General features: G+C 37.1%; 1 protein-coding gene across 2 annotated transcripts in view; it reads right to left on the bottom strand.

Moving 5' to 3' along the window:
* SERAC1 (serine active site containing 1) overlaps positions 1–16,419 on the bottom strand; it is a 64,972-nt gene that overhangs the window by 42,233 nt on the left and 6,320 nt on the right. For both annotated transcript variants that reach the window (XM_004440709.3, XM_087425089.1), the window contains exons 2-8: positions 11,171–11,262; positions 9,788–9,824; positions 7,674–7,810; positions 6,373–6,462; positions 4,927–5,058; positions 2,418–2,539; positions 1,296–1,424 (exon numbers count right to left, since the gene is read on the bottom strand). In XM_004440709.3, the coding sequence (XP_004440766.2) occupies positions 1,296–1,424; positions 2,418–2,539; positions 4,927–5,058; positions 6,373–6,462; positions 7,674–7,810; positions 9,788–9,824; positions 11,171–11,261 (738 nt within the window). In that variant the 5' untranslated portion in view covers position 11,262. The remainder of the gene's footprint in view (positions 1–1,295; positions 1,425–2,417; positions 2,540–4,926; positions 5,059–6,372; positions 6,463–7,673; positions 7,811–9,787; positions 9,825–11,170; positions 11,263–16,419) is intronic.

Below are 16,419 nucleotides of genomic sequence, written 5' to 3'. Positions count from 1 at the left end.
TGAAATGCCTGCATGGCTGATGGTGCAAAATGCCTGCGGCCCCGTGGGACGGGATGTTAACACTCGTTCAGGCAGGAGATGTGGTTTCGGGTCTCACACCCTGTGAAGGTTGCCTCCTCTCTATAAGAGGGTCTAGAGAAACTCTGCCCACCAGCCCATGAAAGCAACAAGAAAGCCTGTCTCTGCTTGGGGCTTTGGATGAGAAATCACAATCCTATGACTATGCCATTTATAGATGTATCTGAATTTACACTCCCTATGTGCTACAGAAATTCCAAACTAAGGAATTAATATAAAAAACTAGTCCAATAACAGTGAAACTCCTGTGGTATCCAACAGAAGAAAACACAAAAATTGCTCTGTAGGGACAAATTGACAATCCAGGATGCTTGGAACTCCCATAGAAAACAATCAGTTCAGCTAAAGATAAGGTCACAGTAAAAATGCATGACTCATGTTAATCCACAACCTAACATAAGGAGAGTCAACACCACCACAAACAGGAATTAACACCCCAGTAAACTGAAATAATAGAAGACTGAAAGAGACTCTAAAATTATTTTTAAAATGAAAGAATAGAAGCCAAGATGAAAGAACAGGGCACCATGAAAAAGAGGTGATGGTGGCCAGGAGATGGTGGCCAGCGAAGACGGTGAGGCAAATGGATTCAAGGTATATTTGAAGGGACAGCTCACAGGAGCTGCTGATTAGCTGGACACGGAAGAAAGGAATCAAGAATTCCTAGTCTTTAGCTTAAGCCACTAAGTGGATGCTCTGCCATTCACTAAGATGAAAAAGTCTAGAGGAAGAGCTTTGTGGAGGGAGGGCTGGTTCCAGATGTTAAGTTTGGGGTGCATATTATACCTCCAAATAGAGACATCAAAGAGCAAGTTAAATATTCAAATCTAGAGCTTAGGTTACAACATAGGGCTAGAGATATCAATTTGGGCATCAGCAGCATATAGCTGATATTTAAAACCTTGTATATTACTATCTATTCATTCTTCAAGGTGCAACTTCAAAGTTACCTCCTGTGAAGCCTTAAATGACTCTTAAGCAGAGGGAAGGGCTCTCGGAGGAACCTGTATCTCTCTCACACACTCCGTGACTTAACTTATCTCCCTCCTCATTATCCCTACCACCTCTCCCAGAGCGTGGCACACAACAGGAGTCAATATGCTTATTCAGCTCCTGGATGAATGACTATTCTAAGGTTCTAAGTGCTGGCCCTTGGCACAGTACCTTGGAAAGAGTGGGCACTCAAAAATATGTACTGAATAAATAAATGAGCTAACCTTCTGAGCAGCTAGACTTTGACTACTTTCGCTCAGAGCCAAAGATGTAAAATACTGGATACACTCATCTAGCTCTGTCTGAGGTAAAGAAGCCAGCAACTGTCTGAGCTCTTCTTCAATGGAAGAATCCTGAAACACAGGGAAAAGAAACTCTTCATAATTAAGCTCAACAACTGAGTACAACAAAACATACCCAAAGAATCAAAGCAAAAAACTAGTAGAGATAAATTAGTGCTTTTAATCTTGAAAACAGTCACCCACCCAGGTAAACAGAGAATCATTTAATTTTGAATTTTATACTTTCATGTCTGCTACCTCAAACTCAAAACCTGTTGCAAAGTATAGCTCTAGATTTTTACCTCATAGGCGACTTCACATCTCGACTCAAAATGATTATTACACTCTAACTAAAGCTGGCTTTTAGAATCCAGAACTCATTATTATCTGATTTCCTCTAATAACTTACATCTAGTATATTCATTTTTCTATTTTTCAAAAACTGGTTGCAAGTTTTCAGATTTTCATTTTCTAGGAAAGGTGCTCAAGGAACATGCTTTAATATCTATATTAGCAGTTAATAATTAATATCTATGTATAATAATACATTAACATCTGTATGTAGTGGTTCTCCAGGGGCTGTTTTGCACCCCAGGAAACATTCAGCAATATCTGGAGACGTTTTTGGCTGTTACAATTGGGGGGTGCTACTGGCATCTAGTGAGTAGAGGCCAGGGAAGCTGCTAAATACTCTGCAATATACAGATTAGCTTCCAACAACAAAGTATTTGGCCCAAAATGTCAATAGTGTTGAGGTTGAGAAAAACTGATCTACAGTAACCTTAGAACAAGGGATCAGTTCATAGATGTTGATATGCTATGAAGTTACCCTCTGGTGTATAGAGACTCCCAACCCCTAAAAGGGGAAAATAATATAAGAGAAACAGCATCTCCCGAGGAATCAAGAAATCTTTGTATGGAAACTACAATTTCAGGTTCACATCCTAGTTTACCTGCTTGTGAAAAGTAGCCAACAAACTGCTTTTTGAATGTTTACTTTGCACCCAAAGTGAAGATGATAATAATAAACTATTTTTCACTCACCAGTTTATTTTATTTACTTACTTCTTTTAAAGATGGCAAAGGAGGTGGTGGGAGAAAAAAGCGAAGATCACTCTCTTTGCTTCGTGCCAAACCAATAAGAGTTCTCAGATCACAGGCTTGAGCAATTATCCTATACTGGTAATCTATTGTAAAAGTATATCGTTAGCACAGTTGTTTCAAGGATTAAATGAACAATTTAATTCAATTTTAAACTACAAGTTTGTAATTCAAAATTTCCTAAGTTTTTTTTTTTTTTTTACAACTACAACTGCATTTACAATACCAATAAGCTAAATATCCAACATTTCCATGACTGGTCCCACAATTCTCCTCAACATATATCTAGGTATACCACCATCTAACCAACCTTTTTGAAAAAATGAACCACAAATGTGAAAATTGATAGTTCAGAATCAATTTAACATCTTCTACTTTTTTGTTTTTTTAAATAATTCCAGCATTCAAAAGCTGTTTTGATCACTACTCAAAAACCTGAGGTTGCATTTAGATCTATTGTCCCTGGTAACAGTACAGTGCTTTGGCACCCCATGATGTCCATGAATAAATCTGAGCTTCCAGATGGTGGTACTCGGTTTTAGCCTTCATGGTTTAACCATTCCATTCTTTATGTATTGCTGTAGAATGAATGTTTGTGTCCCCTCCAAATTCATATGTTGAAACCTAATCCCCAATGTCATGATATTCGGAGGTGGGACTTTTGGGAGATGATTAGGTCATGATGGTGGAGACCTCATGAATGGGAATAGTGCCCTTATAGAAGAGACCTCAGAGAGATCCCTTGTCCCTCTGCCACGTGAGGACACAGTGAAGACAGCCATCAGTGAACCAGAAAGCAAGTCCTCACCAGACACCAAACCTGCCAGCACCCTGATCTTGTATTTCCCAGCCTCCAGCACAGGAGAAATACATTTCTGCTATTTATAAGCCACCCAGTCTATGGTATTTTGTTATAGCAGCCCAAATGGACTAAGACATGTATCAAAAACAAAATTGTAACCACTGAAGCAGATATTATTTTTAATAAAGGCAGTTCATAAACTGAGTGAGTTCTTCAGGACCAAGTGGGGAACTTTTTCAAAACCTACATGCCAGGCCCCAACTCATGTTTCTGATATACTAAGTCTGAAATGGAGTCCTAGAAGACAGATTTTGAAAAAGATTTTTATTCTAAGTCTCCACTAACATTAATGAAACTTATATTTATATTTATTTATATTATTTATACTTATATTTATGTATGTTTATATTATAAATATATATATTATATTATAAATTTATATTTATATTATAAATTATTATAATTAAAGCCACCAATCAATCAACTAACTTGTATGGAGGCAGAGATCTTATTCTGTGACAACTTTTCTTTGAAAACATTATTCTTTTTTATTTGTTTACCTACTTTTGTAAAACAACTCTACTAACAGAATGTACTTTAGTTCCTGCACTATAATCGGAGCAGATCTGAGCTCTTGCTCATGTACTTTTACTGCAGAACTTGCAATTTCTAAATACAATTAAATATTTTAAATCTTCTTTAGAAAATAATATACACACAAATCAGGTACCTTTGACTAATTATTAGTATCAGAGCCAAGTAGATTGTCAACTATATGGCACAGCAAGCAATTAAAATGTACTTCATTAAACAGGAACCAAAAGAGGGGCCAGCCCCATGGCTGAGTGGTTAAAGATCCGCGCGCTCTGCTTTGGAGGCCCAGGTTTGCAGGTTCGGATCCTGGGCGCGGACCTACTCCGCTCATCAGCCATGCTGTGGAGGCATCCCACATACAAAATAGAGGAACATGGGCACAGACGTTAGCTCAGGGCAAATCTTCCTCAAGCTAAAAGAGGAGGGCTGCCAACAGACGTTAGCTCAGGGCACATCTTCCTCACCAAAAAAAAGAAAAAGGAACCAAAAGAAAATAGAAATACAACATTAGCCCATAACTACCAGAACGAAGAGTTTCTCTCAAGCATTTCTCTGATCAAGTAAAACTTCACTCTGGTAGCAAGTTACCCAAATATATCTACCTCAGTTTTGAGACTGTTCTTACCAAACACATCTGGCTACTGGGCCAGCAGGTTTTCCACTTTCTTGATCATGGGAATTTCTTTTAATCTTAGAAAATATTTTTTATATATTTTTAAGATGGCCTAAATTATTTTCCTTCCTTAATATCTCATTCCGTTCTCTTTTTTTTTGTGAGGAAGATCAGCCCTGAGCTAACATCTGCCAATCCTCCTCTTTTTGCTGAGGAAGACTGGCCCTGGGCTAACATCCATGCCCATCTTTCTCCACTTTATACGGGACACCGCCACAGCATGGCTTGCCAAGCGGTGCATTGGTGCACGCCCAGGATCCGGACCGGCGAACCCCGGGGCCACCGGAGTGGAGCACGTGCACTTAACCGCTTGCGCCACCGGGCCGGCCCCTCATTCCCTTCTCTTTTATATCAGAAATCAAGAGCTAGCTGATGGTGGCCATGTGTTCAGATGGTCTCATTACCATGCCAGTGGTGGGTCTCTGACATTTCCTGCACAGCCTGCAATCGCGCTGTCCTGTCATCCAGCCTACTCTTCTTCAGGAGCAGCCACACAGCACATTCATGATCTTCTGCATCAACTGTACTAAAAGGGTCTTTGCAAAAAGGAAAAAAAAACAGGACAATGTGAACACTGTGTACAGCTAAAACAACACTTTCATCCTCATGTTTATTTAAGATGGTATTTATGAATATTTGAAATCTACAATAGGAGAATTAAATCCACTTCCAGTATTGATAATGACTGATAGGCTTGTTCTCCATTCTGTCATATTATTTTGTTATATTTATTATGTATATTATGTATGTGCTTTTGTTTTATACACTATACTGCTTTCACAGTGTGGTCTTTTTTTTGTTTTGCTCTTTTTCCCCTAAAAAAATTTATGAAAAATATCAAACATATGAAAGAATTAAAAGAATAATACATTAACACCCATATGCTTACCAAAACGAGATTTAATAAATGTTATTATTTTGCCATATTTGCTTAATCTATATGTGTTTTTTTCCTAAACTATGTGGAAGGAAGCTGTAGAGAAAACGACATTTCACCCTTTCATAGTTCAACCTGCATCTCCTAAGAATAAACCTGTATTCTCCTACATAATCACAATGCCATTGTAATACCCAAGAACACTAACAAAAATCTTCCCAAATCATGTAAAATCCAATCTAACTCCATATTCAAATTTCTCCAATTGTCCCAAAAACATCTTTGGAGCTGTTTTTTAAAACCAGGATGTGATTAAAACTCTATAGTCTCTTTTAATTCTAGAAAATTTTCCCATCTTTTCTTTTTCATGACGCCAACTTTTTAAAGAGATCAGGTCAGCTCTTTTATAGCTAGCTCCACATTGCAGATTTGCCTGATTGTGAAATCTACATTTTTGAGAAAGCATTGGAGTGATTTTCTAACAAATTTTAAATTTTGAAACACTCATCAAGAGAAGAGGGTATATTTAGCCTCAATACTTACTTACAATTATCTAATAATACATCCACAACAATGGAAGGAAGAAAACTATTCAAGGCATCAAGCCCTTAAAATTAAATATGGCCCAAGAGAATAATGTTACTCAATTTTAATAGCTATAATAAATGTCAGTATAAGAGATGGAGAAAAAAATCTCAGGTGATCACTGAACGACTTTCTGATTACTGATAAGGATTCCAAATTAAATACAGTCACACATCACTTAACGACAGGGATATATTCTGAGAAACGCATTGTTAGGTGATTTTGTCATCGTGCAAACATCATAGAGTGCACTTACACAAACCTAGATGGTACAGCCTACTACACACCTAGGCTATATGGTACTAATCTCAAGGGACCACTGTCATATATGCAGTCTGTTGTTGACCAAAACATTGTTATGCAGCCCATGATTGTATTTGATACTTACCAGCAAATGGACCCCTTAATATCTTGGCTGACGTTGCCAATACTCTTCTCACTGCTTTATGAAGCTCTTTTCTGGCCTGGTAGGTAACTCCTAAAATGATTACAAATTTAAACAAAATCAAGTATGTACTCTTAACGCTATACTCCAATACTTCAAAGAGAAATATAAACTAAACTCCAAATCTTTTCAAAAAGAAAATATAAAATAGCACCTTTCTCTTTTTATTGTCACTATCAAAGCAACTAAAACCACTACAGGAACACAGAGCTCTAGATCCCACAATAAGATTGCTCTCCAAGTCAGGGAAACAGTAAAAACAAAATAAAACACTATCTAACTAAAGCTAACAAAAATCCTCACATACAACAGAGGATTAGCTATATGCAGCAAAACGTCCCTTAAAAATAGTCCCTCTCAAACTGAAATTTGGAGATACCTTACTAATGAGATTAAGCTTCATTATATAGGTAAATTATAAGCTATAAAAATTATCTGTGTAATTGAAATTGTTTTTAACACACCATAAAAGCATGTTGAAATACAGAATGGTGAAATAATAATAAACACGAACAGGACAGAGTGGTGATATATACAGCCTCGTAGAACCTGCCGCACTCAGGGAACATGATGTAATAACAGGCATGGTTGTTCTGGCTGACAATGCAGGAACAGACAGCTATACGTCAAGTGTGGTGACTCACCAGGCTACCCACATCTTGATGAAAAGATACTCCTCTGCTCTAAACTTTCATGTTCACCAAGCAATCACCTGATTAATAAATAGGTTTCCATGTGACCTAAATATGGAGAAGGGGAATGTTCTGACTAGTCAAGACAGGTTTTCCAGCCTTTACGACAGATTTTTCCCTCTGTAAATAAGTAAGTTGGTACTCATATTTATGAATCCATCTCCTGAGTTTAGTGTGCATGAATAGATAAATCCCTTAAAGCAGAAATCTCTCTGAGCTAAGTGACAAATCATGTTTTTATGCTTGCCAAACTGAGGGCCAGCCTCTGAACTGACTGCCCCCGCTAAGGTGTGGAACTCCAAGTTTAGACTAAAATAGCCAGCTGGTCTTCACTTCACTTAGTTATAGGAGAACTGCAAACCAGGGTTAATATGGAAGTGCAAAATTTGGTCTTCAATTAATTCTTTAGGAACTTGGTTCTCACAGTGTTTGGTGATACTTAAGAGTTAGCTGAACCTATCTTATTAATATTGTGTTTTAAATACTCATTTTTAAATTCAATAACTAGCTTCCATTTTTCACAAAGATGGGATTACTTTACCATAAACTTACCATGATTTTCTCTTTTATCTAAAGAAACTGTGTGCACATATATGTATGACTTCATTTTTTCTCTTTCTACCACTTGAGTATCTAACGTCAAAGACTTCTTCAGGGCCAGAACTTCATATGTCAGAAATAAAGAACCTCTTAAAAAGAAACAAAAAATTCATCATAAATATTTGATCTAAATGTAACACAAGAGCCACTCTTTTTTACTAAGCTTTTCATAGTGAACTTTTTCTTCCTTTTTTATTGAGAAACCTAATATATATACAGTAATGTGCATATAACATATGTTTATAAATATATATAATATTTGCATAAATGCATACACACACATTTCAGTTTAACAAATAATAAATAGCTATGCTACCATATCCAGGCAAAAAACAGAACAGTAACAGTACCCCAGAGGCCCACAGTGTGTCCCTCCCTGACCCTGACCCCTCTCTCATCTCTATAGTAACTGTTATTCTGACTTTTATTATAATATCTTTGCTTGTCTTTATACTTTACCACCTAGACATGCATCCTTAAACAACAGAGCTTAGTTCTGTCTGTGAACTTCACAGGAATGGAGCCACACTGGATGTATTCCTTGTTCAGCCTTCCATTTGTGAGATTCATCCACGTTGCTGCATGTATCCGGAGTTCGTGCATTTACATTTTCATCTTTATCCATTGTATGGACATACCACAACTTATTTATCCATTCTACCACACTGGGCAGTTAGGAAATTTCCAGTTTGAGTCTATCACAAACAATACCGTTACATATCTCACACCTCTACACTGTACACGTGTATATGTTCCTCTAGGGCACGTACCTAAAAGTAGAATTACAGACTTTCTAGCAGTATATATATTGTTCAACTCTACTACATAACGCCTTTTCAAACTTTTTAAAAAAAGATTAGCCAATTTGTACTCCCATCACCAGCATATGAAAGTTTCTCCTCTCCTAAGATTTATACCTAAAGTCAATTTTTAAATGTGAAATACAATGTTGTTTATTGTGTACCCCAAAACGAAGGTCTTTTCCCTAATTAGATTGACCTACACACTCCCTAAATCCAGACACAAAGGCTGCAGTCTGTCTGGATTCAGAGCTGAGCAACATCAGTGATACTAAGCCTCTCCTGAGCTTCCCATCCTAAAGCAAAAGCAGGTAAGACAGGAAAGCCAGACACTGGCCAGCACAGAGGAAGACAGCAAACGCATTCAGTATTCTTATCATAATTTCCATGAAAGACAAAATTCTTTACTAGAAATGTGTGATTAATTTTCAATATATTTCTGAATATAATTGTGACATAAACAAAGAAACTGCACTGCAGAAAAGAGTATACATTTATCTTTTGCCCGGAACAAGTGAGGGAAAAAATCATCTAAATATGTTTTGCCTTACCCTACAACGTCATGGAGAAAAGTACGTATTTAGATAAAATGCCAAATACATCTCCCTTACCATTTTAGCATCTAATAGTCAACTTTATATTTATACTAGTGAAAAAGAGTATTATTAACAAAAACACTACAGCAGTATTACACATACATTTAACATATATAACCCTCCCCCCAAAAAGGAAAGAGCATGAAAAATAATAATTTTTGGAAAGAGAGTCACTCCACTCATTAAGCATGTGCCTCTGAAATAGCATGAGATGGGAGATGTCAATCTATTGGTTTTCTCAATCAGCCTCAACTTCCTTTCATAAGAGTTTTATGGTGATTTACAGGATTTGCAAAAATAATTTTGACTTTAGTCCATTTTTAATGTCTTCACCCACTTTAGAACCTAACACAAGAAGTGATTTAGGTGTGTGAAAGCTAAGTAATGAGTGCCTGTCCTGTGCGTGTCGTCAAGTACTCTCCTCAGAGCAACAGTGCCAGGTGGGAGGATCCCCATCATGCACTTGGACGCAACAGAAAACACTCCTCAGAAAGTAAAGTAACTGAATCAAGACAAGTGGTAGATCCAGTAATTAACCAGTGATGAATCCACCTGTCTATTCCAAAATCTATACCCGTTTTCATCACCCCATGTTACCTGTAAATCACTTCCACTGAGATTTCAATAGTAGTATAATGAAGGCAATTAATATTTCATAGTTGACACTTACCCTAAAATCAGTGATCCAGTAAACTTTATTATATTTCCTTCAAAAAGAAAGGAAAAAAGTCAATGTGGTGAATTTCCTTTTTTTAATGTGACAGGAAATAAGCAACAGTGTAAGTCTCTACCTACATCATATATAAGTGGCTAAAAGTCACTGACATTTTTCCATTAATATAATCAGTTGCTATCAACACATGGCTTCCTATCTGCAGATGCAAAAAAACGAACCAATAAGCACTGGGTTCAACTTATGCTGCCAAGAACACATTTTCCCTCTCTACTGAGAGATAAGGAACTCTCCTCAATCAACCTCCCTACACATCAGGGCAAGGGAGATGGACATTCCTCCCAAACTCTAGGACCCAGTCGTTCCAGAGCAGGGATGAGGACACTTCCAGGAGGTCTGCAGGGATGAGATCAGAAGTTGTGACAGACAGAGCTTCCTGACTGGGCAAGTCCTCTGGGACATTTTTCATTCTGAGATGGCTTCCTGGACTTCCTTCCCCAGCCCTCACCTTGTGGCCGTGGGGCAGCCAGTTTGTTTCCTTCTCTTCTGCTACCACCCTTACTTCTTACTAGAATGATTCTTCTCACCGTGCCCTGGGAACAGAACACAGTCTCACAGCCTTTTCTCCTACCCTAAAGCAAACTGACTACTCCTACCCAAAAGAAAATTCTAGCAGTTCTGCTAGAAATGATAAGAGAAGAAAGGCTCCCTTCTCTGTCCTCACTCCTCTTTTTATGTTTAAAATACAAAACCATAGAATTTTCTAGATGAAAAGAATCTATCCTGAAAACAGATCTAAGATCAAAGGGAAGTTCCATGAGGACAGAGACTTTGTCTTATTCAACATTTTACCCTCAGGGCCTAGAATAGTACCTGGCACATTTTTATAGATGGTAAATTAATATTTGTCAATGAATGAAAGATTATCTAGGCCAATCTTCTCATTTTACAAATAAAGATCAGTAAGAAGTGAGGTAAATATTTAAAAATAAAGAGCAGATGAGGGCTACATGAGAAGCTCCCATAGGACAAATACAATCCCTTCCTTGCTCACCACTGAACCAAATACGTGGGCACGGCACCTTGTTTTGCAGGAGCTTATTAAACAGCTGCTGAATGAGAATATGGTGATACTTAAGTTCATAAGGACGAGTATGAATCTGACAGGAAACAGAGGGGAGGGAGAAGATGCCCAAGAAAAAGGAGTAGGCATGGCTCTGGGCCTACAAATTTGGGTAGACCATTAGTATAGACAGAAAAGACATAAAACAAATCTGAGATTTGTCATGGGTTAAATAAGTTTTTGTGGACCACTCTGGAAATTCAACCATAATTCTATCCCTGTTTCTCTAAGAAAACAGTTGTTTAAACTGTACTTACTGATATCTCTCCAGTATGTGTTGCTTTTTGGTGGAGGAGTTGAAGTTCCTATTCTTCTGCAACAGATGACACAATAAGCAGCCAGGGACATTCTGTATATTTAGAACAATTACAAGAAATTTACTTTAGCATCTAATTAAAAACATTTCTTTAACTATAAGAACATGTCACAATCACAGTGGATTTCCCACATGGTTAAAATTTTCAAGACCAGGAAAAAAACTTTTCAATTAAAAAAAATTTCTCCCTTTAAAACTTAAAACAGGCTTAGAACAATATTTTGGTAGTCCTTTGATTCTTCTTCTTCAAACTGTGCCCAACTGTGAACAACGATGAGTAGGAAACAGGAAAACACAGATCATTGATCAGAATATCAATACAGGAATTTAAAATTTTATATGTCTTTTTAAAAATATATATGCATATCGATAGAAATTTATATTTATCTTTGATGACTGAAGGCCCTACAGAAATTAAAAGCAGCTCTGAATGGAAGATATACATAGAACCCAGGGAAGTACCTAGCATTTCTCCAGCTCCTTCAGGATGGTACCTAACTGTTTAAAATCTCCTGTCAAAGGAGAACTACCGCTCAACTATCTCATCAACTGAGTAAAGACGATGAAATATGATCATGATACAATGGTTTCTAGAACAACTCAGGATTCTAGAATCATATCAGATTGTCTTTGGATGAGATATTTTTTTCTTTTTCTGTTTTCCTTTTGCTATAAGGGAAAAGAAGAAAGGTGCCTTGAGGGACTCATGTGAGAAATGGTCCTTTGGTTCAACATATAAAAAACTCTGGCAGCTTTCTAGGGATCAGGGGAAATTACTTGGTGTACATGTGTAAGAAGCATCTGTTAGTGATAACAAAATAAAAACCTTTTAAATTTTTTCTTGTGATTCTAGTATATCAACTGATGACTAAGCAAACTAGTTTAGGCAACAGGTAAACTTGTAAAGGTCACTGTTTTAAAGGTCATTGTTTCTTATTGTCTGACTTGATTAATGGGTTGCTGCAACTTCTCTAGGAGACATAAGGATAATGGTAAAAATTACACAAAGGCTGCAGTGAAGTAGGTGCTCCTAAAACCAGGGCAGAATGCAATGTAAACTCCAGATTCCACACGGATCTTTATCTGCATTGTTCTTTCCTGTTTCTGAGGAAAAGATCTCACTCCTTTCTCAAAGGGAAATGTACCCCCTATGTTCTAGATCTTCTCTCTTCCCCTTCCAGACTCTGTCTTTCAGCTCTTTCTGCTCCTCTCCCCTAAATACTGGATGTCCAAAGTTCTCCCATCAAAACACAAAAACAAAACAAAAAACCAACGATGGGAAAACCAAAAACAACCCTCCCTCCATCAAGTAACCTCCAGCTACAGCCTATTCTCTCCCCTTCCCCTTCCTAAGATTCTCTCCCCAGTCTGTCTTCTGCCAACACTGAAACAGCAATCCCTAAGGTCACCAGTGAGCGACGTTTGTTGCGAAATCCACTTTCCAATCATCATCTGACTTGTTTTGTCTGAAGCACGTGACTACTCCCGTCCTCTCTCCTTCTCTAGCTGCTACGACACCCTGTCTTCTAGTTTTATTCTCACATTTCTGCCTGCTCTATTCCACTATTCATTCAACAAACATTTATTGAGCACCCATCACCAGTCAGGGAGAGGAACTTGAGATGTGAATAAGGCAGCATAGCCCCTTGCCCTTACTGAGCTTACAGTTGGCTCTGCCACCTCCACCCAGCCCTTATATATTAGTGTTCCAGTAGGTTCCATCTGTGGTTGTCTTTTTTCCTCATGCTACACTCTCTGGCTGAGTAATTTCAGTGTTTTCCTCACAAAGCTTTACCTATATCTTATGATTCCTAAATCTCTATAACTAACCCAGGTCTCTCTGTTAAGCTTCAGACACATATTCAACTGCCTAATGCACATTTCTACTTTGAAGCACCACTAACACCTAAAACCTAGAATGTCTAAAATCAGATCATCATATTCTTAAAACCAAATATCCCAAGACCATTTATTACAAAACCATAGTTTCCCATTGATTAGAAACGACTCCTCCATACACCAAGGTCTAATCTAGCTAGGGTCCATTTCTGGACAAATCTGTTCCACTAATCTATTTGTCTAACCATGCAACAACGCTATCACATCTTTCTTAATTCCTATACCTTTAAAATAAGCCTTGATAACTTCTAGAGTGAGCACACCCACCCCCATTCTTTTCAGAATTGTCTTGGCTATTGGGATTTTGATTGGAACTGAACTGAATTTACAGATTAATTTGGGGAGAACTGATCTCATACGGAGTCCCTCCATTCATGAAAAGTGTATCTTCAAGTCTCTTTTAGATCTTTTGTAATTTTCTTCACAAAGGTCATGCATGTTTTTTGTTTCTTCCTTTAATGGAAAATTTCAAATGTATACAAAGGTACAGAGAATAATGAAATGAATCCCATCACTCAGCTTCAAAAACTATCAACATGCGGCCAATCTTGTGTCATCTATTCTTGCTCTATCCAACAGAGCTTCTGCATGATAGACATTTCCTATATCTGCACTACTAGTGTGAAAATATGCTAGCGTGACTGAGGAACTGAAATTTTTATCTTTTTAAATTTTAATTAATTTTAATTTAAATAGCCACATATGGCTAGTGGCTATTGTACTGAACAGAGCAATCTACACTGTAACCCATATCACTTTCCACCACAACACTCCATTATTTTGAAGTAAATCCAAAATGTGGTATCATTTAGCCTGTAAATACCCCTTTAGTATGCATCGCCTACAAAAAGAAAAATTAACCACCATTATGTGCCCAAAAATAAAATAATTCCCTAGTATCATCAAATATATGATGAGTGTTTCAATCATTTCATAAACTTTTCTTTTGTTTTCCACTACTGGTTTCTTAGAATTGGATCTAAACAAGATCCACAAACTGCATTTGGTTGCTAATGTGTCTCTCCTTTAGAGTCACTTATTTCTGTAATTACCGGTTTATTCAATTTTCTTCCTTCTCGAATTAGTCTTGATAATATCTACTTTTCAAGAAAATAGGCATTTAAGTTTCCAGAATCATTAGCATAAAGTTGTTCATGCTATTCCTATGTTTTATCCCTAAAATTGCCTACCTTTTCTTGTTCCTAGCATTATTTGGCCTCTTCTTTTTTACTTTTAAGCAGTCACCTAGAAGTTTATTAATAGAAAAAATGGCTTATTAATTTTTCATCATCTATTGGTTTTGCTGATCATCTCTATTTTACTGTGTTTTGTTTTCTATTTCTGCTCTTCATTATTTTCTTCTTTCTTTCTTCGGATTCACTCTGTCCTTTTCCTAACTTCTTCAATAATGCTTACCTAATATATTATGAGCATTTCTTGCTCCTTCATAAACACATTTAAGGCTATAAATTTCCCTCTAAATTTTGCTTTACCTCAATTTCACGAGTCCTGATATCTCCACTGCAATTTCCTCTAATCCAGGGATTGTTTAGGATTGTTTTTAGTTTCCAAACATGAAATTTCTAAAGATTATCTTTTCATTGTGCTATACAACATAGATTCTTTGGAATTGTGGAGACTTGCTTTGTTACCTGGTTGCAGTCAATATTTATAAATGTATCATACAAACTTATTCTGTTATGGGTAGAATTTAGTATATCTATTATATCAAGCTTGTTAATTGTGTTATTAAGTTTCTATAGCCTTACTAATTTTTGTGTGCATGATCGACCTCATATAGAGGTACCTCAGAGAGGTTTTGTGTTTTTTGTTTTTTGAGGAAGATTAGCTCCGAGCTAATATCCATGGCCAATCTTCCTCCTCTTTTTTTTTTTTTTTTTTTTTTTTGCTTGAGGAAGATTTGTCCCAAGCTAACATCTGTTCCCATTTTCTTCTATTTTATACGTGGGTCGCCGCCACAACATGGCTTGACAAGTGGTGTAGGTCCACGCCTGGGATCCAAACCTGGAACCTGGGCCACCAAAGTGGAGCATGCAGAACTTTAACCACTGGGCCATGGGGCTGGCCCCCAGAGAGGTTTTTATTGTCTATTCACGAGAGATATTAATCGATAGTTTTCTTGTGATTACTTTGATTTTCACATCAAGTTAACACTGGTCTTATAAAATAATTTGCTAAGTGTTCCATCTTCTTCTATATTCTGGAAGAGTTTATGTAGAACTGGCATTCTTCTCCCTTAAAAGGTTTTAAGTAGTGCTCCCATATTATCTTTTTAAGGTCTTGGGTCTAAAGTGATGTCCTCTTTTTCATTCCAGATTTTGGCAATTTGCGTCTTCTCTTTTTCCTAGCTGTTCTGGCTAGAGGCTTATCAATTTCATTGATATTTTCAAAGAACCAGCTTTTAGTTTAATTGAATTACTCTCTTGTTTTTCTATTATCAATTTCATCGGTTTGTGCTCTTTTATTAGTCTTTATTGCTTTCATTTCAACTAGCTATTCTTTCTCAAGCTTCTTAAAATTGAAGCTAAGATTACTGATCTAAGATTTCTTCCTTTCTAATATAAGTATTTAATGCTAAAAATTTCCCTCTAAGCACTGCTTTCGCTGCATCCCTCAAATTTTGATATGCTGAGTGTTTTTTCTTTCATTCAGTTAAAAATATTTTCTAATTTCACTATGAGGCTTCCTCCTTGATCCGTGGGATGTCTGTGTTGTTGATAGCGCTGTCAAGTCGATTATGACTCCTAGCGACCCCATGTACAGCAGAGCAGAACCTGCCTGATCTTTTTTTTGTGCCACCCTCTCGTCTTCCAGTGCTACAGACAATGCTCCGCTGCTATTCATGGGGTTTTCATGGCCAATTTTTTTGGAAGTGGGTGGCCAGGTCCTTCTTCCTAATGGGATATTTAGAAGTGTGTTACTTAATTTCCAAATATTTAGGAATTTCCAGATATCTTTGTTATTGATTTTTAGCTTAATTCCATTGTGGCTGGAGAATAGGCTTTGTATATTTTCAATTCTTTTAAATCTTGGCTTGTTTTATGGCAAGGATTATGCTCTATCTTGGTGAATGTTCCTGATGCACTTGAAAAAAATGTATATTCTGTTGCTGTTGGGTAGAGAGTTCTACAAATGTCTGTTCATTGTCTGATAGTGTTTTTCAGGTCTTCTCTTCCTCACTGATTTTAATATGACTCATGCTGTTGATTACTAACAGAGGAGTGTTGAAGGCAGGGGCTAGTGAGATCATGAACGTCATTTTTAGCTAAG

Source organism: Ceratotherium simum, chromosome 38 (assembly GCF_057802395.1).
Source record: "Ceratotherium simum simum isolate JZ-2026a chromosome 38, ASM5780239v1, whole genome shotgun sequence".
In the NCBI taxonomy this organism is placed as follows: Eukaryota; Metazoa; Chordata; class Mammalia; order Perissodactyla; family Rhinocerotidae; genus Ceratotherium; species Ceratotherium simum.
Note: the sequence above shows the minus strand (reverse complement) of the source record. Positions and strands in the feature narration are given on the sequence as shown.